This window comes from Mastacembelus armatus, chromosome 8 (assembly GCF_900324485.2).
Source record: "Mastacembelus armatus chromosome 8, fMasArm1.2, whole genome shotgun sequence".
Classification (NCBI taxonomy): domain Eukaryota; kingdom Metazoa; phylum Chordata; class Actinopteri; order Synbranchiformes; family Mastacembelidae; genus Mastacembelus; species Mastacembelus armatus.
In genome coordinates, this window is record NC_046640.1 from 974,933 (window position 1) to 996,433 (window position 21,501).

The 21,501-nt window shown below is 42.2% G+C and overlaps 1 protein-coding gene across 4 annotated transcripts; it reads right to left on the reverse strand.

Moving 5' to 3' along the window:
• Positions 1 to 5,429: 5,429 nt before the first annotated feature.
• Positions 5,430 to 19,785, reverse strand: LOC113141307 (zinc finger protein 646-like). 4 transcript variants are annotated; one of them, XM_026325638.2, is made up of 7 exons: positions 19,551 to 19,785; positions 14,104 to 14,357; positions 13,683 to 13,929; positions 9,668 to 9,757; positions 7,929 to 8,132; positions 7,641 to 7,820; positions 5,430 to 5,784 (listed from the first exon to the last, which is right to left on the reverse strand). In XM_026325638.2, exons 1-7 carry the CDS (start codon positions 19,683 to 19,685, stop codon positions 5,617 to 5,619), a joined length of 1,278 nt encoding a protein of 425 aa, XP_026181423.1. In that variant the 5' UTR covers positions 19,686 to 19,785; the 3' UTR covers positions 5,430 to 5,616. The 4 variants fall into 4 exon arrangements, with proteins under 4 accessions (XP_026181423.1, XP_026181421.1, XP_026181422.1 ...); XM_026325636.2 differs by having other exon boundaries at positions 7,641 to 7,844; XM_026325637.1 differs by having other exon boundaries at positions 7,641 to 7,823; positions 19,551 to 19,784.
• Positions 19,786 to 21,501: the final 1,716 nt, after the last annotated feature.

Below are 21,501 nucleotides of genomic sequence, written 5' to 3' on the forward strand. Positions count from 1 at the left end.
AAGTTGATTTCAGTTTGAGATGATTTTAACAATTTATTTACTATCATGTGAGGTCCATTCATTTTTAACAAGGTTTGTTTCTGTATGATCTCTTATTTTCAATGTGAAATATTAATTGGCAAAGGGGCCATTCATTGTAGCAGTCTAATAAATGTTGTGTAGTCATAATAGTTCCTCCAGAGTGCAGTGGAATAGAAAGTGGCAGAAAATGGAAATACTTCTGTAAAATAGACATACTTCAAACTGTACTTGTATACAGTAATCCACTAACCTGAGAGCTGAAAAACCTGTGGGAGCTGAAACAGTTTCACAGCAACACAACAGTTGTCACACTGGTTGCTGGAGAACACATGAGTTGATGTGAATGAAAACTGAGTCTTACAGAGCATTGGAGGTTTGGCTGCTGAGGGAGTTTCAGGCATCTTTTCAGATCTGACAAAACAAGCTCTGTCAAAAAGAATAAAATAAGAATCACACAATTTCTTCTGGTTCTCACTCCAATGCTCGTTTCCACATCTTGTTACCACTGTGTACTAACAGTTAGCCTATAATGCAATGAAGTAGACTAAAGAGGACTTTCTCAGTAAAGACACGTTATGGACGTCACCACGAAATATCAACATTTGGCTCCAAAAATATATTCCCACAGCCACACAAGACACATCTCTACTCCTGAGACTTATTATCAATGAGCTACTTACCAACAGCAACATGTGCGCTACATTATGATGATTGGTTCTTTTATGAAAACACAGGTGGCTTTTGTGTCCTTGTCCCACATTCATACATTTAGCCAGCTGTCAAAGAAGAAACTGGATTAACTGGAAAAAACTAATGTTTATGATCTGGTTCTAACTCCGTGATCGTGTCCACATTGTGAGTCTGGATCACTGGGCGCAGCCTGGAGCCCGCTCGGTTCGTTTGTTTCCTTCAGACAACAGGAACCCGTTTTCAAAAACGCTATTTCAGCGAGTGGAACCATTTGCGAATCGGACTCACGGAACCCGAGCTCGATCAGAAACACCGGTCCAGTATCCTGGGTGGGGGGTGCGTGAGGAGGCTCGCGCTGCTTTCACTGAGCACACAAAATGGAGCGAGAGCGTGCGGGGGATGGGAGGGGGTTCCTGTGAGAGAACCACAAAAACAAAGTCCAGGATCACAGGAACACATAAGGGCTTTTCCATCCAAACGAGCCTTTCTGTTTGCGCTGAGACCGCGGCAGAAACAGGAACTGACCAGGTTTCAAACGGCTCTAACAAGTCTGAAAAATTAGGTTCTCCTTGTAGACCCTGTTTCAAAGCGCATAAGGCCCAGACCTCAAAGAGGGAACAGGAGAAATGGGAACAAACACCTGGTATTGTTACATTCAGCAAGTTACATAAATAATTCAGCACACCTGTTTATTGAAATGTGAACTTTAAACTGCGCCTGAAATCAAAGACGCTGTTGGTTCTGGTTCCGGGGTGTAAAGTAAAGTAGTCCAGACTAAATCACACCAAGCCTCCTTCTCTCCTTCAGTCTGGGCCAGTAGCGCCACCCAGCGGTCGCTCGGCCCCACTACACCCGGGCCTGCGCTCTGGTGCGGAAGGGGAATCCGGGGCCTTGAGCCGTCGGGCCTGTGAGGCGCAACAGTCTGGACCTGGCGGAGAAAGTGTCCTCTCCCAGTAAAACCAGAACTTTCTGTATGAGACAGCAGTCTGGAAAATCTGTTTTAATCATGTTCTGACTTACTGCTCTAGTGACAGGACTTAGGAGTCCGTGTAAGACCGCGACGGGGAGCGTCAAATTGGGCTGCTTGTTATTTATTATGAAGAAAAGTTATCGAAACGAATGAGGCATATTATTTAAAAGTGACACACTTAAATAAAACCGTTTATCTTTAAGATTTCAGGACGTGTGTTGATAAGCGCCCAGTCTTCTCGCTCTGTTAAAATAAGGTGACCGGCCCGAACAGCCCCTAATTCTAGGAGCTCCTGATTCACGTTCCCGGTGCTGCAGGTCACCAGCCGTAAGAAACCCCTCACACCATCACAGTGTGTACCCGCTCCTCACGCCGTCCGGCACTCAGACTGGATCACCGAGGCCCGGGACCGCAACAGAAGAAGCCCGGCCATCGAAAAGGTAAACGATTTTTTCACCCGAACAACCGTGAGGGGGGAACCGAGGCTTCGACCGCCGATAAGTGGATATTAATTCACGGCAATCTGCCCTGGACTGGCGCGCAGTGCGTCACTTCAAAGTCTGTAATCAGCCCGATAAAGGCGCGCGAGTGGGCTCGTTCATTTCTGAAAAGTGAATGATAGTGCGCGTTCCCGACACATGCACGCCGTTTGAAGGAATATATTGACAGAGCGGGATTAAAGAGGGAATATCTGTTGACTTTAGTGTGTCACACGGTGTAATACTACTACTAATAATATAATATAAAAAACATATTAATAACAATAATAATAACTTCTTTGACCTGAAAGTTTTTTGCAGCACAGACAGATTAAACCAAACACATCACCCAGAAACCAAAATGTGTTGACCAGCCTATTTTATAATTTAATACAACAAATCAGATTTGACTTAATTATTGTTCAGCTTGAAAAGGATCCCTGTGTTGGTGTCATGTTGACCATTATTTTCTTAAAAGCTCCAGGAAGTGGCCATAGCCCTGCAGATCAGGATAATATTGATGACATTTTGAAATTAAGTTTTTTGCATATGTGATAGTTAGAGCAACGTCTGAACACAGAACTGCAAAGGATGGTTGTGATTTCCCGGGCCTACTTCTGTCTACACACAGCACTCTGAGACACTGAATACCTTTTCTGTATAATAACTATTCCATCAGTTCTTATTAAGACATGCAAATTGAAGTTTCATCCTGAGATTGAATGTTGCTCCAAATGTGAAGGATCTCTGTCTGACAACATGGCTTTCTTTGTTAGGGGGACAGGGGCAAAAGTGCTGTTGGGCCCTTCGTTACTCCTGACTTCTCATCTCCATGGACACAATTTCACTACCAACTAATTGCCAATCCATAATCTGGCTGTTTTGAGGCCCTTGTATGCTCTACCATGTTGGTAATCCTTTCCTGTCAGACATGTGCTTTCCTCTGTGGAGCCAGTTGCCCCCAATTTGGCGTGAAATATTGCTTGAAAGTAAATGTCAATAGAAAACCACAATCAAAATTCACATAACTAATTCACACAAGCCAACAGTGACAAGGTGCCCCCAAAAGAAACTGCTTTATGTCAGGCAAAAAGTTTAAGTCCACTTCCAATATGACATTAATATCAGGCCTGCATCTAAAGTATGCGTGTGACATACACATATTTTGTTCACTATAGTAACTAAATGACTGGGCATAGTCCCCTCACATATATCAAATCACTGACACAATTCACAGATGTGTCCTAATATCATATCATCACAGCACAGCTGTATGTGGTTGTCACTCAAGGTCTCACTTACCTGTTCTGGAGCTTTGACCATGTCACACATCCTTCATCAGCACATGACTTGCTCCTTGTCATGGAACTGCAGGTTCAAACATTCCTTTGTTCTATCCAAGCCTTGCTATCAAACTCAAATTACAGTACCATGTAATATATTTCCTTGTAGTTCAGGACATTTTCTTTAACCATGACAGAAAATGAATGGCCTACTGTTTTGGTTGAAAGAAAAACTCATTATTTATCAATTAATGATAAACTCCAGGTTTAAGATTTGAAATTGTGAGTGTGGTTTTTCTCAGATCTGTTATAAAACAATATTTTTGAGATTGGAACATTTGCTGAAATAAAACATATGAAATCATCTAATTATACACCAACACGGCTTCCTCACTTATTGTGACGTGTGGTAGTTCAAACAAGAAATCATCAGTACATTAATCAGTAATAACTATTCATTGCAGCCCTGAATCTACTGCAAGTTGAAGAGAAGCAGCAGTGATGGTGATAATAATAAAACATTTTATTTGTATAGCACTTTTCTAAATACTCAAAGACACTTTACAAGGAGAGAGAGAGAAAGCAACAATGAAAACATGAATAAAAAAAGAACAGCTTAAAAAGAGAAAATACAATGTCAGTAGAATTGTGGGTATTTCAATGAGCACCATGTTAGCAAGATAATCTAACAGAACTAAACTGTTACTCAATGACTGTTTGCAAAACACTTTAATTTGTGGATTTCTCCAGCCAACAATGACGGGCTGCTTATTGAAACACCCTGCATGTAGGTGTTAAATAGATCCATCCTGGGAGCAGTGAGATGCAGGCATGACATGTTTTTCTACAGAAAAAGCAACACTGGAAAATGTGCAGTGGGGCCAAGGAGGGTGGGCTCCAGAGCTGCAGACATACCGGATTTTGGCCACAGTAGCTTCCACATATAGCTATGTTATGGGCACAAATCACACCCAGATCTGCTGCCGGTGTTATGGTGATCATGTGAGTCGTGATGAGGGGCTGATGTAAGGCAATGTTACATCTTTACAGCCAACACAGCTACAGAGGGTGAAGGGCGAGTGACGGAGACTGTAACAGTAACTGTACAGCACTTTTCATAAAGTGCTTTAAAGTGAAAGGAACAAATATGTTAACAGTCAATTTGGAACAAAAAGGATGGAGACTAATTTTCTAGGTTCCCAGCCAACGGATCATTAACTACAATAACAACAAGCAACCAATCAGATGCAGAATAAAGTGAACTTTCAGCTGTGTGCTCAAACAAAGTAACTGCACCAAACTGTCCTCAATTGGTGCCTGTGGCTGGCTAAAGAAGAGGTCCGGTTCAACAGCAGGGCTGCAGTCTTTCCAACACAGGAGCCAAACTGCAACATAGGTTTTGGAAAACCTTTGTAGAACAACAATCAGCCCAGTTGTTGTGGTCCTTGCTGTTGGTGCTTGGAGACAAGAAGCCAGTGAGAACGGAAATGGTATTCTGAAAGTGTCATGACACCTCCTAATGGACAATATACACAACGTTCGTTCTGGAGCATGTTGAAAGGATATGTAAAAAAAAAAAAAAAAAAACAATACAGTCCACGTTCCCCCTTTCCCTTTACTTTCCAGAAGCCTTGTTAGACAGAAATGTTGGGTTTTATGTTCAAAAACATATGAGCCTGGAGGGAGAACCTTGTCATATTTACTTTGACAACTTCGTGCCCTGGAAACCCTCATCATTCAGGGTTTGGAATACAGTCTTAATAAAAAATAGCCTCTCATTTCATTTAACATATGGAAACGTGGGTGGGGGGGGGACACTATTCATAATGGGGAGGATAGATATTTTCATAACTAGAGCAGGACAGGAGGATAAGGAGAAACTTTTAGTGAGACGACAGATTAGGGGACAGACATTTTAACTTATATCCAGTACATGGCATAGATCATACATGAGGGTCAAGGCAACACATTTTTTTTTAAACCTAACTACTCAGTAATCAATCTCAACTAGTTCTCAATGGTGCCCTTCCCCATTCCCAAACACAACGTTCCAAAGAATGGGTGAGGTGGTCGAGGGGCGTCTAAAGTCCTCCACCTTTGACGGTGGATCCAAAAGGGCGGGGAGGAGGAGTGTGTGTTGGTGGCGGATACAACATGAGGGCTCTTAGGCGTCTCATTGATTGTAGAGGGAGCGCTGTTCCCAGGGCATGGTCTGGATGGTGCGTGGCACAGGGGAAGGCTTCAGCGTGGGTGCTCCGTTCGGATGAAGGGAGTGGCCAATGGGGTTGATGGTGGTAAGAGGCCGCTGGGGAGCCAGAGAAAAAGTGTCCTGGTGCTTTGGCTGTTGGGGGAGGTGGGAGGGAAAGGAAGAAGCAAAACAGAATAAAAGAAAGACCAAAAAAGTATAGTTAGAGAAAGGCAAAGATTTGAAGGAAGAGAAGGGATGGAGAGGAAAGAAAGGAAAGAATAATTTGTAAACTTGTGTCAGTAGAGTGACTTTTCACATAACACCAACTGATACCCTGGTTAAAGTCAGATGCACAAGGAAAAAGTGAATTCAGAAAAACAAAACAGCCAAGCATGCAGCTTTGGACACCAAGAATAATGCAAAAACACAGTGAAGATGTATGTTGACAGATACAGAGCACAAACCTGTAAATCTGCACAAATCGGAGTAATAAAGTAATACATTTTATTTTCCTATATGGTGATAAGGATCCAAATCCTCCTCTTTGGGCTTCACAGGATGTGAAGTGTGTGTACTTTAAGGATCAATAAAGGCCCTGCAATTAATATTTGACAGGTCATCAGACCAATGTCACCATGAACATCTGAAACTCACATCACATTTCTACAGAGCTCCAAACTACCGATACAAATGCTAATTATTCCACTTCACCTTTTATTTACTCAACTATTAGCAGAATGTTGACACAATATTATTATTTGAAAAATATGCAAAAATGTCCCATTAGTCTTGTCATCGCCCAAAAAGTAAATTAGCAAGTGATGTTTGTTTTGGGGCCAGCTTTCACAGTAGCATACAACTAGAGTTGACTTGTGTTCTCTTTGTTCTAACTATGTGGTCAGTTTTTTCTCTCTGCCTGTGTTGAGAACTACTGACCTTTACTACATAGACAATAGACTTTGAGTAAAGCTATACCACAGGTACATTTTTTCTTCATGCGGACCAAGAGCCAGACCTGACTAGACTTTTAACTTGAATGTTTAACGGATTCAAAAATGTAAAAGGACACAGCTACTGAACATTATAAACATCTGATTCTTACCCCTCCTTTTAGGCTCGAACAAACAAAAATGTGTTTCAGTACACGATAAATAGAATTAATGTTCAGCCCAAACTACAACATCAAGATGTGCAACACAAGCTGAGTGAATGATGACTGTGAAAGTGTGAAAGGCAGGACAATGATAACAGCACAGCCCCAAATTAGTAGTGTTAGAGAGCGCCCTACCGCCAAAGGAATTCAACCTCTGCCTCTCTCTTTTTATGGGCACTGTGAGAATTTCAACCTTTACCCTCAGACTGCTATGCAGTGGAAATAATGACATCAGTCGAGGCTATAAAGGCTAAAAATCAATTATTTTTTAGACTACAGCTCTTTAGTAATTGAGTGATTTTAACTACATTAGTTTTTAAGCCACTGCTCTCTAGCTTCCATGTGTGTGCATAGAATCATACACAGCGAGCTGGTGCTAGGCTGTTTCTTTTTGAACTGCAGAACAGACCATCCACTTGCTTGCCTTTGAAGCAGAAGAACAGTAGGATGGAATTTATTTGTGCAGTATTTCATTTGTGGCAGTGCCAGGTTTTGTTATATCCTTTTTGCACCAGTCTGCTCTGGATCAACCCCTGAATTCATGTTGTAGAAACATGGTTAAATCTGTGCAACAACATTTTAAATTAAAACAGCAGACTGAAACCCAAAAGACAGTGTCCACCAGGTGTCTCTACAGATAGCAGCACAACAGTTATCTTTTTCTTCCTCCTCAAACTGTTTTCTGTGGCTCTTCTACCCACAGGAGGAGGACAATGCGCTGGAAGTAGAGGCTCCCAGTGGACACACAAATCATTAAAACATTAGCTCCTCTCTCCTGATGTTAGTAGGCAGACAGGGAGAAGGCAGCTAGCCAGCAGACAGGAGACAACGGGTGTGTGGCGGTTCTCTCTCCTACCATGGGGTTGGCGCTCAGTCTAGTGTATCCCGAGCTCATCTCCTTTACCTCAGGCACCAGGGGCTGGAGCAGAGAGTACGAGGAGGATGGAGTGGCGCTGGAGGAGGCGACATGTTTGTTGGAGGATGAGCTCCTCATGCTCTGCTGGCTGCTCTGGGAGGACACAGAGCTGGGACGGCCCTGCTGGAACACACACAACACACCCTTTCACAGCAACGTCAAAACTAGAAACTGGTAATGATTTCCTGATAGTTCCCCTGCCCCTGAGATCAGAATTCTCTTTGTTACCTGGTGGGGGTCAGGCACAGACTGGCTGGCCACACCGCCGCCTTGCCCACCCTGAGACATCGGTGACACACAGTGGGAGGGCAGAGGTTCCTGCTGGCCGTGTCCTCCATGTTGCGGTTGCATCATGGAGTTAGCGCTGTTCTGCTGCTGCTGTTGTTGCTGACGGCGAGGAGTGGCAGAGAAATTAGAACGACGACCACCAGACTGGATAGAGGGAGAACGGCACCGAAAAAGACAGGAGGAAGAATGTTTTAAGCTAACCTGTGTCTCTATAAACACAGTTGTCACATTCATGCCAGTGATGCATACTGAGTTTGTGATAAGATACAGAGTGGAGCAGAGGTGACAGACGAATGTGATGGACAGTTGTTTTTCTCCATTCTTCAAGTTTCTTATGCAGTGTAACAGTTTATGTATTTCAGCTCTGTCATACATTATCATTACCTTTCACCACCCTAACTGCATTTGAACCTATTAGTATGAGGGGATGAAGTGATCAAGTTGTACACACACACACACACACACCAACACACGCTCATGAATATATAGGTCTATCAAATCTAGAAATCATAGCTATACAGAATGGTGACTGCCAACACTAAGATGAACCTATCTCTAACAACAACAACAACTCATGTTTCCCTTCTGCCTCAAAGCACAGTGGCTTCACAAAGTATGCAGACCGCTTTTGTTTTTACACACTTTGTGCTGTAGATGAAATTTTGCCCATTAATGCAAAGTGTGCAAGAGGAGAACAGGTCTTGTAGGAAAGTTCTGTTTGTGTCTTAAAACTTGGGTCACACTGGCATTGTTCCCACTTCACGACCAGTCTCCCTGCTAAGACCATGGCATATGGACCAAGTGAGGCTTGATTAATACAGATCCAATTAAACAGTTATGCACACACTGATAACTAAGTAAAAATAAGTGTGGCACATTAAAGTTGCAGTATGAAGTACAGCAGACTCTCAAAGACTTTTCCCATAATGCTTTAAAAGCACAAAATCTTTACACCCTACATTTTAAAAACAATCATTGCATTTGTTGAGGCCTCATATTAGCTTTCAGATTAACTGTGATATGGATTTTGCACAAAACAAGGACACTTTGTCAGCCATCAGCTAAAAGCAAGAAAGGACAAAACATAGACCTATTTTCACTTCCACAAGTAGCTTCAAACAAAACGGATGTGTTCAAAACCCATTCATGACCTGTGGACACCCATTTTAAAACTGTGCTGACTGGTTATTGCCTGGATTAACCTAATAGGGGATGCTGTGTAATTAGATTATAATAGCTCAATTTGATATAAATGTACACTAACAGAACATTTAAACAAAAGCAAGATTTTAACTTAGCACCCCGCTAAAAAGCAGGGCCTCCACATTAGGTAAACAAGATGCAAGCTGTAGGGAAACAGATTCTTCCTCCGATGAGCCTGAAAAGTTTTTTCAATGTGAGTTTTATATAACTCTGCCATCGGAGTGGTACGACTGCAATAGATGACAGCCCCCAGGAAAAACTCTGCAGCGAAAGAAGCAGTCTAATGACTATGTTCAAAAGCCACGCTGTAAAAGAGGTTTGACACCTTTTCATTAGAGGCAGACAATCACTAGTTAATTTGCTCCTGACCATCAAATCTAAACCTTATGTACAGGTTGGCTCTTCCTCAGTGCTAAACATCGATCTGCTGACTGTGTCACACACAGACACACACACACACTCACGCTCAAACCAACCTGGTTTTTGGCCGCGGCGCTGCAGCGGTGCTGGGCCAGGTCCAGCATGGTTCGGTAGCTCTTAAAGCAGGACGGGCAGTTGAACCGGTTCTTATGAACCAACCCCATGCACACACAGACACACAAACATACACATATAAATTTGGATTACCATACTTGTGAGGACAATCTCTCATATCTGAGCCCTGACCCTTTCCCTAAACTTAGCCTAACCCTGGTCTAACCCTAACCCCACAGCACACTTTCTCTACAGCAGGGCGACTGTAAAATACTGTAGCTGGAGAGAGAACAGAGGTCCAAGAAAAATGTCCTGCTTTATGTTACATGCACATACAATGCATATGCATCAGAGCAAATACAAAATATGTCTTCCTATATAAACATCTCTCACTCACACTCACTCACTCACACACACACACACACAGCCACTTGTGCAACAATTTTAGCATATAAACAATCAAATAAAATGACTGCAACTAACACTATTTTAATGAAAACATCTGATTATTGCAAATTGCAAAAGAAATCAGATGTTTATAAAAGAACACAAAGAAATAGGCTTTTAACAGTTTTTTTAAGCAACAACGCTTCTGCATCCGATATTCAGATTGTATTACTGAATACCTCGATACAAAAACACAGATCCACATACTTATACTCTAGTCTAAACTTGCACATATTGTTATATATAGAAGAGGATATAACCATATAACTCAGTTTTTTCTTCTTGTCTATGTCATATACAGGTTGAACAAGGATATCCTTTATTGTATGTATTAAATCAGTGGTTGAACTTAAGGCGTGTCAAGCACTGTATAAAATAATTTTCTTCTTTTATGCCTGACAAAAATTAAACGGGCTTGATATTTTATTGTACTTCAAAAAAGCCAGTCATAGTGCAGATTGTGTAATTTCTCACTGTAACAATCAAGGTATCAGCCACTGCACAGCACAAGAATTTTGCCCCCTACAGGCTAACGCCTCCTCTATTATATCATCAGTAATGGAGGCACAGGAGCCCACTGCCTGTTCAAGGTGGGGTTATGGCAGCACTTTGCCATCTCACCATTCTGCATAAAAGGTACATACCTGGGATGGGGCACAAGGTTGTTCACAAATTATACTGGTGGTATAAGTGGCATAATTACTGTGTCTGTGCTGACTTAACATCTGTGTCAAAGGGAAGACGCAGCGAGGGAGTGAAAGGATGGGATGTTTTGATGACATGCATTTTGTGCGACCAGGTTTGTGCCCTCCAACATATACCTTACCACACAAAGGTTGTGTTGTACATACATTTGCTTCTTGGATGCCAGCAGCTGTCTAAAAAGGATACTGGAGAGACAGTTTGCCCTCTTTGTTTTGTCTTGTGTAAATAAGCAAAGCTGGTTATAATGATGCATCAAATCAATGGTTGTTACCAAGATCCCTGTCAAATAGGACAGGACTGCAGAATGATACAGAAGATGTTAATCTTAGCACCACATATGTCACTGGGAGTTCAAATAGGAGTATGCTGAGGGTTTTTTCAAAAAAGCTCATTAACTAGTTAAAGGAAAGCTGTGATTTAACTTTGGTTATCTGTTTTTATGGTTGCAATCATTTCAGCTGCATTTCAACCAACATGATAACTCAGTGGATAACTTTTACCATTGGGACATAAAGACTCCAGCATATAGTGCTAGTGACACCACCTGGGATATCTGGGTGCCTTCAAGCAGGAAGTAGGAATTGACAAACTTTATACTGTTGTGCCGAAGCTCCAGCTGGCAGGGGCTGTTGATACTGCATGTCACAAAGGACACAGAGAGGACATTAAAAACTGGAGAAAGAAAAAAGTGATGACGAAAGTGCTCACATTTTGTTGAAAAACCTGCACAAAACCTGAATGGGATCTCAGAAGATGATGCACTTAAATACATAATAAATTCAGTGCATCTGACAACAAATTTGATTTAATTTATATTTTAATTTAGTGCATGCCATTGCAAATGAAACAGCTTAAAGCTTTAGTTACTGACTTCGAGGGGGTGGAGTTATCAGCTAATGAAAGTAATGAAGGTAATGAAAGCTAATGAGCTATCAGCCCTGAAAGTAGCTGCTAACACTGGCCCTATTACCTGCCCCCGCCTGACTGCTCCCACAGCTCACTGTGCACTGAATTGTCCTTTTTCCCCTCTTATTCAACACCATGTCTCATTTGTAAGTGATTTGTTGTACTTCAGTATGCTGGATGCAGGTGCTGCATGTTTTTAACACTTCACTGGTTTTGTCAATAGTCCTCCCATGTTTTACAGAAGTCAAAATGCTGCTGTGCTTAACATGGTGGCCTCAGACATGTTTTTGCTTTGTGGAAAAGGTTTTAGGTCTCTCATCACTGGACACTAGCAGGACATGATGCAACACATATATCGGACCACAGATTTAAAAAAAACAAAAAAACAAAAACCTTGTGGTTTTGAACCAATGCAGGCCTATCTTTGACTCGTCTATCAATTTTCTGACATTAGTTCACATGCATAGACCTAACATACATATACTGCCAAGAAAAACCCTTTAGTTAACCCAGTTAACTAACTTTCTGCATTAATTTGCCAAAAATATGATATTTTCATCTAAGTTACAACAATAAACAAACAATGTTTTTAAGCTGATAACACACCAAGAACTGTAATTTCTCATGTCATTACTGAACATACCCATTAAGCAGCCACAGTGCTGGAGGAAAAAGTAAGTGAACCCACAGACTAATGACTTCAAGCTAATTCGAGTCAGTACACCTGGAGCTCACTTGATGAAATGAGTTTGGAGGTGTGGTTTAGAGCTACTCTGATTGATATGAGAAGCATGTGCTGATGTGAACTATTCCTAATAAAACATATGATCTGCATAAGGCTGGAATAGAATACAAAGTCATCTTAAAGTGTTTAGGCATCCATCAGTCGACAGTTGGATAAATTGTCTATAAATGGAGACAGTTTAGTGCGGTGGCTACTCTCCATAGAAGTGGACACCCAGCCGATGTGAGTCCAAAGGCACAATGCAGAATTCTCAGTGAGGTAAAGAAGAACCCACAGTAACAGCTAAAGGCTTGAACACATCACTGAAACTGGCAAAAATCTCTGTTCATGAGTCTACCATATGTAAGTCTTTGAACAGGCAGGGTGGCAGAGCACCACAGAGAAAAGAGGGGGGGGGGGGAAAAAAAACATTCAGCACTATGGATCACAAAAAGGGCACAGCTTACCAACATCATCCCAACAGTGAAGTTCAGTGGAGGGAGCATCATGATTTCGGCTTGCGCAGCCTGGACCACTTGCCTTCATTAGGGGAAAATAAATTCACTCAGAATGGCTTCAGAAAAAGAAAAGTCCTTCTGGAGTGGCCCAGACAGAGCCCAGACCTTAACACCATAAAGATGCTGTTAAAGGACCTTAAGAGAGCCTTTTACACCAGACATCCCTTAAATGAGTCTAAAACAGTTCTGCACAGTGGAATGGTCAAAAAATCCTCCTGAACCTTGTGCAGGTCTGATCCAGAGCTACTGAAAGCTATTGCCTGAAGTCAAAGGAGGTTCAACCAACTATTAACTCCAAGGGTTGACACAGTGTGTTTAATGGGTGTGTTCAATAAAGAAATGAGAAATTATAACTGTTTGTGCGTTATCAGCTTAATCACATTGTGTTTATCTATTAGTGACTTAGATGAAGATCAGATCACATTTTATGGCAAATTAGTGCGAAAAAAAAAAACAAAAAAAAAAAAACAGTTAATTCCAAGGGGTTCACATATTTTTTCCACCACTGTATATTTGAGAAAAGCTGTCCTGTATAAGGCTTTTAATATTGGAGTCCCTGATGTTGATATGAACTAAAAGAGCAACCAAGCATATAGAAATATATAAAATATACAGTCTACGGCACATGCTACAGCTGTGGTATTGCTTACAAGTGCAGTGATGCAGCACACAGTGAACAGCACACCTCTCACGCAACTTTTTCCTCCACAGACTCACCTGGTTGGACGCAGCAGCACTGCACCGGTGCTGGGCCAGCTCCAGCATGGTCCTGTAGCTCTTGCAGCAGGAGGGACAGTCGAAGCGGTTAGGCCCATCATCGTGGATCCTCTGGTGGTTACGAAGGTACCGGGCCAGGCGGAAGGCCTTCCCACATAGGTCGCACATATAGCGCTTTTGACCATGAATTCGCATATGATTGCGCAGGGACATATAGTTGGTGTAGGGCTTACTGCAAAAGTCACACCTGAGGTTTGGAGACAGAGGTGTGAAGTGATTAGAGGTGAAAATGGTTAAGGCATTTCTGACATCTAACTCATTTTTTTTTTAAGTAACAGTGGACTAAACTGAGCTTTGGCATCTTTGTTTCTGGGAGGTGGAAATTCCTTATTTGTTTATCTAAAGAGTGGTCAGTCCCTACCTGAAGTCTCCAGTCTTGTGGGTGAGTTTGTGGTTGAGCAGGGAGCTGGCGTGCTTGTAGGCACAGTTGCACAGGTCGCAGACGTACGGCCTCTCGTCAGATTCCATATCGTCTGATGTTGTTGTTGCAGGTGCTGGCGCTTGGGACTCCATTGAGAGACTGGAACTGGAGAGTGATGCTGAGGACAGACTGGAGGTGGAGAGGGCTGCTGAAGATGAAGGGAGCTGATCACACCAACTGATGGTTGAACTTGGCTGTGACAGAGGAGAGGAACACATTGAAGCTGAGCACATAAAGTATATGCATATATCAAGTCATGTGCAGAGAGGCAACAAGCACTTCATTACTGATTGCTCGTAACTAGTATCACATTTATTACATTTTGTCCAATCCCATTTAAATATGAACTAAACACTGTAAAGATAAAAGATAAAGATAAAAAAAAGACTATGTGGAGGCAAATGGCCACCATTGTTGGTGTATCTGGGGGATCGCGGATACGTCAGATAACTGTTCAGCAGAGGATGTGAATTACATGCTCAATAACACACACCTGCAGATTCATGAGAGGATGGACAATGGCAACTATTTTGTATCCTGTGTAAATATACCATGAAAGCTTGTAGAAAAGCTGTTTAGCACTAGGGTTGGGTATTGTTAAGGACGTCATGTACATACCTTGATGTACCTCAAAACAGGGGAGCAGTCGTGGCCTAATGGATAGAGAGTCGGACTTGTAAGTCTGAGTCTCAGAACCGGCAAGAATTGTAGGTGGGGCGGAGTGAATAGCCAGTGCTCTCTCCACCTTCAATACCACGACTGAGGTGAGCAAGTCACCGAACCCCCAACTGCTCCCCAGTTGCCGCAGCAATGGCGGCCCACTGCTCCGGGTATGTGTGTTCACTGCTTCTAACCCAAACTTTGGGAATTTCTGAATAATGATGAATAAAGTAAGATCTTAATCTTAATACAGTTGGTGGTACAATACGATACAATTTGAAACAGTACAATACCAATATATAATGCCATATATTGAGTAGGGTCAAGCTTCAACTGTAGCCACAGCAACTGGCTGCGCCTACAATGGCACAGTTGGCTACGGTCACAGCCAGCTGGCTATTTTACAACTGCATTAAGAAAATCAATAATTACACACACACCCACAAAGACAAAGCAGGTAGCAAACTGTTGCTAGTTATGTTGTCTCTCACAGCAAAATATAAAGATTGTGGCACGACTTCAATATACAGCAAAGGCTTTAATTAAAATGCAAACACAACATTAAAGTTTGGATCATACATAGCCAAACGTTTATGTTTTGTCGCCAGCGCTGACTCAACCTGTCACAAATCCCTTAACATAAAGGTAATGGTCTTCAATTTGTATATGCAACAGTGCACGCCCTACCTCTTGGTGTTTGGACACCCATCCCACAGCTCACACAGCCAGCTTTAGCCATGCACACCTATAGGGCGCCCACTGCCAGTGGCTGTGGCTACAGCTGGAGAAAATGCCACCTGCTGTGTACCACTTAACCTAATAACAGGCAAACACATCTCAATATAGTGGCACCTGAGTTAAACTATTTTGATGAACTTTCTGTTACAATTTATCATTGAGCGCATAATTCTATATAACAGTATGAACTTGAAAATAAATTGCATATGTCAGTGTTCTTACATTCATTCATAAAAAAAGTGCCTTAAGCCTCAGCTTAGGCATAGAAGATTGCACATATTTGTGATCAAGTACAAGTCTTCTCTTACTGAAGTAAAACAGAGTTTAGTGCTTCCAACACAAAACTTGTCCAGTATCCCTCACTGCTGAACTAAGCAGTCACTCACTCACAGCTTACAATTTGGAAAATTCAGGAAATTAAACCATAGCAGTTCAGGAGACAAAATTTCCCACTATGTTGAACCCTGAATAACATGATGATAAATTACATGTAAAGATCATTCTTAGATTCATATTCACTATAAAAGTAGAAGTGCCTTGAACATCAGCTCATGCAAAGAAGATTACAGAAGAGTCACTTTTGATACTGAACAGAAAATTTAGTGTTTGGTGCTCCAGAAAACAAAAAGTGCACTGACTGGACTCACTGGTCAATGACTAGTGATTCACAGCTTAAAAGAATTTACCAGCAAGTTCAGCAACTTACTTATTAGTAAGTTATGCTTATTAGTTCAGACAAAAAACAAAACCCACTGTGATGAACAACAAACAGAACAATATATTAAGCTATGGCCCTTCCTTCCCCTCCTGGTGTAAATGTGGCAGCATAGTGTGTTAGCCTGATCTCAGCACATCACTCATGCTAACCTAGATTTTTGTTTAGAAACAAAAGTTGGTCTACATGGTGGCTATGTGTCACCAAGATGGCGTTCTAACATTCTCACTTCTCCAACCATCTTGGGCACTGCTACGTCTGTTATGTATCTGTGAGTTGATATATCGTAACACGGTTCCGTCATGTTCACCAACACTATAAAGATGTAGATGAAATGATGAAATGCACCCTGGAATCTGTAATCTTCTGTGCACGAGCTGAGGTAGATGGAAGCTTATAGGTGCCGTTTACCTCAGCTCCACATATTCTGTGGAGGGGGCGCTGCTAACTTTTCAGTGTGGTGTCTTGTAGGTGAACCTGCAAGTTGGTTCAAGCTCATGCACAGAAGATTATTTGGTTCTAAAGCCAAAATGTAGGCAAACATTGGCCTTTGAAGACGAAGGTGCTACTAAAATCTCCGATATTTTACTCATTGACTCGCTTCGCTTCCAGTCCGGAAAGATAAATGTGTGTTATACAAAATGGACTGGGCCCCATATACCACACTGGCCGGTGAAGCTACAGTCACCCCCCTATGGCCAGAAGGAGTATTGATATTAGGGGTTTGAAAATTAATAGTTTGTTTTAAGAAATTTCTATATAAATCTAAATATCACTTTTTTTGCAAGGCCTTATTCAGCACCACATGGCCTTAGATGCAAAGCCATATATTTGATTTATTTAAACCAGTATTGAATGTTTGTTCACAAGGCTGCAAGATACTGGCTATACAGTTTTTTTTTGCTTATTTCACTGGGCACCGTGTACATTATAGAGATGGGCATTTCAAGGTAAAATGCTATTTGATATTCGATGGTAGGCTCCAGCAGATCCCTGAGACCCTAAAGAGGACTAAAGCATGTATAGATAATGGATAGATATTCGTTGGGAACTACTGGAATGAAAAATCACAGACCCTGAAGGTCCCTCCCCCACTACAGACACACAGTGCCTGCTCCACACATAAATAAAGCTTGAGGCTGTTTCACTTGCACTGCGATGGTGCAGCTCACATGCATTATCATTAAACAATTTATTCAGTTATTCAGTTGTGCTGGGACTGTTTTTCTTGATGGGACCATATACTTCAGCCAAACTAATGCCTTTGCAGTTCAAAAACTCTCCTGTACACAAAGCATTTTTGTAATGAGGGGCAGTGGTTGCTCTGAACATGACTCATCAAACTTACTTCAGGTGGCAAAACTGTTTGACTGCTGATTTGCTGGACGTCTTACCTTCAAATGGCTGTGCATAGCTGGTGTTCTATGCTAACATAACCTGGCAGGGTTTGCACTACTTGTTTCTGCTGTTTGAAGTCAAATATATTGACCTTGTCATTGCATTTTTTCCAGGCACTTAAAAATGCAAGGGAAAACTGTAGCACTTTGTTTTTGAAGACAAATCCAAAGTTGCAAGAAATACCCAATTTTTTAGTTCTCAATTTGACTATTCAAATATTTGAAAAGGTTCCTCTGGTTTGAAAGTGCACACACATACATATATATATGTATACACACACACACACACTTGTGGCACACATGACTGGCTGAAGTTGTACTACACAGCTATCATTTTACTGCATCTTTTCAAACCTAAAGGCTGCTTAGTCTGTAGACTGAGTGCTCAGTGTAACCTAAGAACACAAATGCAAGTAGACAAAATTAAAAATTTTGACAGAATCTCCATGATGTCAACTCATGGAAAAACTGCTAAGAAACACACTCGGCATTTGGCAAACCACATGTGGCATACAGAATCATACTGGAAACACAAAACACAGACAAGCAAATGAGGAGAGACAGTGAATCAAACCAACAACACAAGTTTTGTAGGGTCACTAAAAGCTGATGGACATGTTGGTCAAACAGCCTCCTGCAATACTGACACTGTGATCTGAATGTCACAACTAAGTTTACCATTATCTCCAAAGGAGTCTGACTTTAATGTCCCGTAGAAAATGTTCATGGTGTGTTAAGACATAGTAAAAACAAATGTTACCCAATAATATACGGCATTACCCTTTTAAAACCCTAACTTACCATTCTGCTGGTTTTTTTTTTTTAAAAACACAAATGTGCAATTTTTCTACAACATATACATCAAACTTTGCTTGGTTACAGCTACAGACTTTTTGCCTGGAACAGAAGACACTGCACACACCCCAGGCTGAGTAGGATCACACAGCATTACCTAAAATGACATACTGATGATGCAGTGTGCACACAGAGCTCAGGTAAACCTAAGGGACACGGAGCAGGTGAGCGACACCTGGTAACTCACGCCAGCTGCCTATGACAGTTCATTCAACAGGGGAGCTAGTCAACACGCCCGTAATTATAGTGTAAATAAACGCCATGTGTGCCAGTGCACAGTAATGGTAGGCTACCCATATCTAATATATTAAATCATTAGTGTGTGGCCTGTGTGCGCTATGCTGACAGCATGGACGAGTCGCAGTCTGCCCTCACAAAGAGGTCTTTCAGAGTCCTCCGCGGGGCGTCTTCCTGTGGGCCGGACTGCTCGTGTTTACTTTGTGCGGTCCGCTAACAATATTGCAGGCCTCATGCAAACACTTCAGCTTTCGCAGCTCGAACAAGGTCCCTGAGGTGTATGGTACGGTCTCCGGCCACTCACAGCCCTACGCTCACAGCACACGCCGCCACCCAGGCGTGTTTTCCCCGGGCTGTGTGTTGGCCGTGGTCCGGAGTTAGCAGCAGCTCGGCCGCAGTGACACATCTCTAAACTCGGCCATGTTGGCCATGCACGTGTAGCGCCACCAAACACCGCGCAGCGACACGGCTCGGCGTGCACAGCTCAGAGCTCACAGTTACCACCAATTATGACCAATTACTCTCAGTGACTCTCCGTTAGCCACTTAGCTCAGCAGCTAACTCAGGCTAGGCCATGAGCCGCTCAGCGTGATGCTCGCTACGCTAGCTGCAAGCTAACGAAGCCGCTATCTGCCCCCTGCGGCTTCAGACCACCGGCTGCTACCAAACGGCAACAGACAGTCCGGGAACGAGAGCGTGAAAAATGTACCGAGGTAACGAGGAGCCACGGCTCCAGTGGCCGTGTGATGAAGCTGCACCTTGGCTGGACTCGCTGGCTTTCTTACCCCGGAGTCGCTGGGATCCTTTTTCCAGAACAATTGGGAGCAGTGGCCGAAGGACTCTGTCGATGTCACATAATTTACTCCGTTTCTGTCCTGAAAGTCTCCGTGAGTGTTGCCGGTATTTGTCCTGGCGTACATCGTCGTTTTCGGATTCTTCGACTTTTTGTGGCTGAAAAGAAACAGGGCCGCTTTGTCGGGATCTTCTTCCGAAAAGAAAAATATTTCTTCTGTGAAACGAGCATTTTGGCGGCGGACATATGGACACGTGCAGGCCATTACCGCCGCCTGCTGGCCTGGAGTGTGAAACGGCACACAGAAAGTATTGTGTTTTTTTTTTAATCTTCTAAATCCTTTAGTATCCCAGCCTGTGGCGTTAGCTCACAACCCAGAGTTTTCTCTATACACGAAGACGAAATCTGTACAACAGACTAATGTTTTTGTTGGGAGAAATTCAGCAGTGCTCTAATATAGTTTGCTGTAATAAATCCATCATCTATACCCTCTTACTCCTAACCAGCGACACAGGGATCTGCTGGAGCCTATCCCAGCTCTCTTTGTGTGAAAGGCAGGGGTACACCCTGGACTGGTCACCAGTCCATCACAGGGCCACACAGAAACCAGGGCGGTTCTAGACATTTTTTTAGTGGGGCGTCATTTCAGCCCCCCTAAAACGATCAACTATCAAACTATCAAAATTTATTGAAAGTATCATTTTTATTTTTTAAAATAAAAATGAAAATAACTAAGAAATGCAGGACATGTCGACTAAAAAGATGATCCGAGTTTCCTTTATTATTTATTTAATTATTTTATTCGCTTTGCTATTTTGCGCATGCGTGATAGAAGTGCAACAGCTTGTGCTGTGTCTGGAGGCGGGAGATGCTGAAACGTCTAGCAACGCATAGGTGGTAGAAGATATTTTCTATCATTTAAAAAAAAAAATCTTTAGCCTGTATTTGTGCATTCAATGTATACAGTGTCTACGGACATTTGCCATCTCAAATTAGCTGTCCATACATACATAGTATGCAGGCCAGCACATGATATGCGGACAAAAAATATAATAACATAGCAAACTAGCCACCAATTAAGAATTCGTAATTGTTTTCAATAAAATCGTGGGCCATGGCTATGACTTACTAAAATGAGGTAACGTTACATTAATAAGTTGAGAAGAATGAATTCTCCATAATAATCACCATCCAGTTCATAATTTAGCAATGTTTGGTCACGTTTTGCAAACTAAAGCAATCAAATTTTTTGTTGACTGTCATAAAATAATACATTTCTTGAATACAAAGTCTTTTTACATTTAGCTAGCTAACAGTAATACTGGTTGATGATAATAATGAGATTATGTTTACATTTATACATTTCAAAGACATGCTTGCTTTTTTATAGAGGGATATACGTTTTTTTTTTTAAATGCTGAAGGACAAGGAGCACAAACAGGTGGAGAAAAATAGTGAGGGCTAAGCACCCCTAAGGATGAAATCCTAGAACCGCCCCTGATAGAGACAAACAACCTCACACTCACTCCTATGGGCAATTTAGAGTCACCAATCAACCTGACATACTGTAATTCTTCTTTTCCTTTCGGCTGCTCCCTTCAGGGGTCGCCACATCAAATCATCTGCTTCCATTTAACCCTATCCTCTGTATCCTCCACACCCACACCAACGATCCTCATGTCCTCCTTCACTACATCCAAGAACCTCCTCTTTGGTCTTCCTCTAGGCCTCCTTCCTGGCAGGTGTAACCTCAGCATCCTTTTACCAATGTATTCACTGTCCCTCCTCTGAACATGTCCAAACCATCTCAATCTGGCTTCTCTGGCTTTTTCTCCAAAACATCTAACATGAGCTGTCCCTCTGATGTCCTCATTCCTGATCCTATCCATCCTCGTCACTCCCAGAGAGAACCTCAACATCTTCAGCTCTGCTACCTCCAGCTC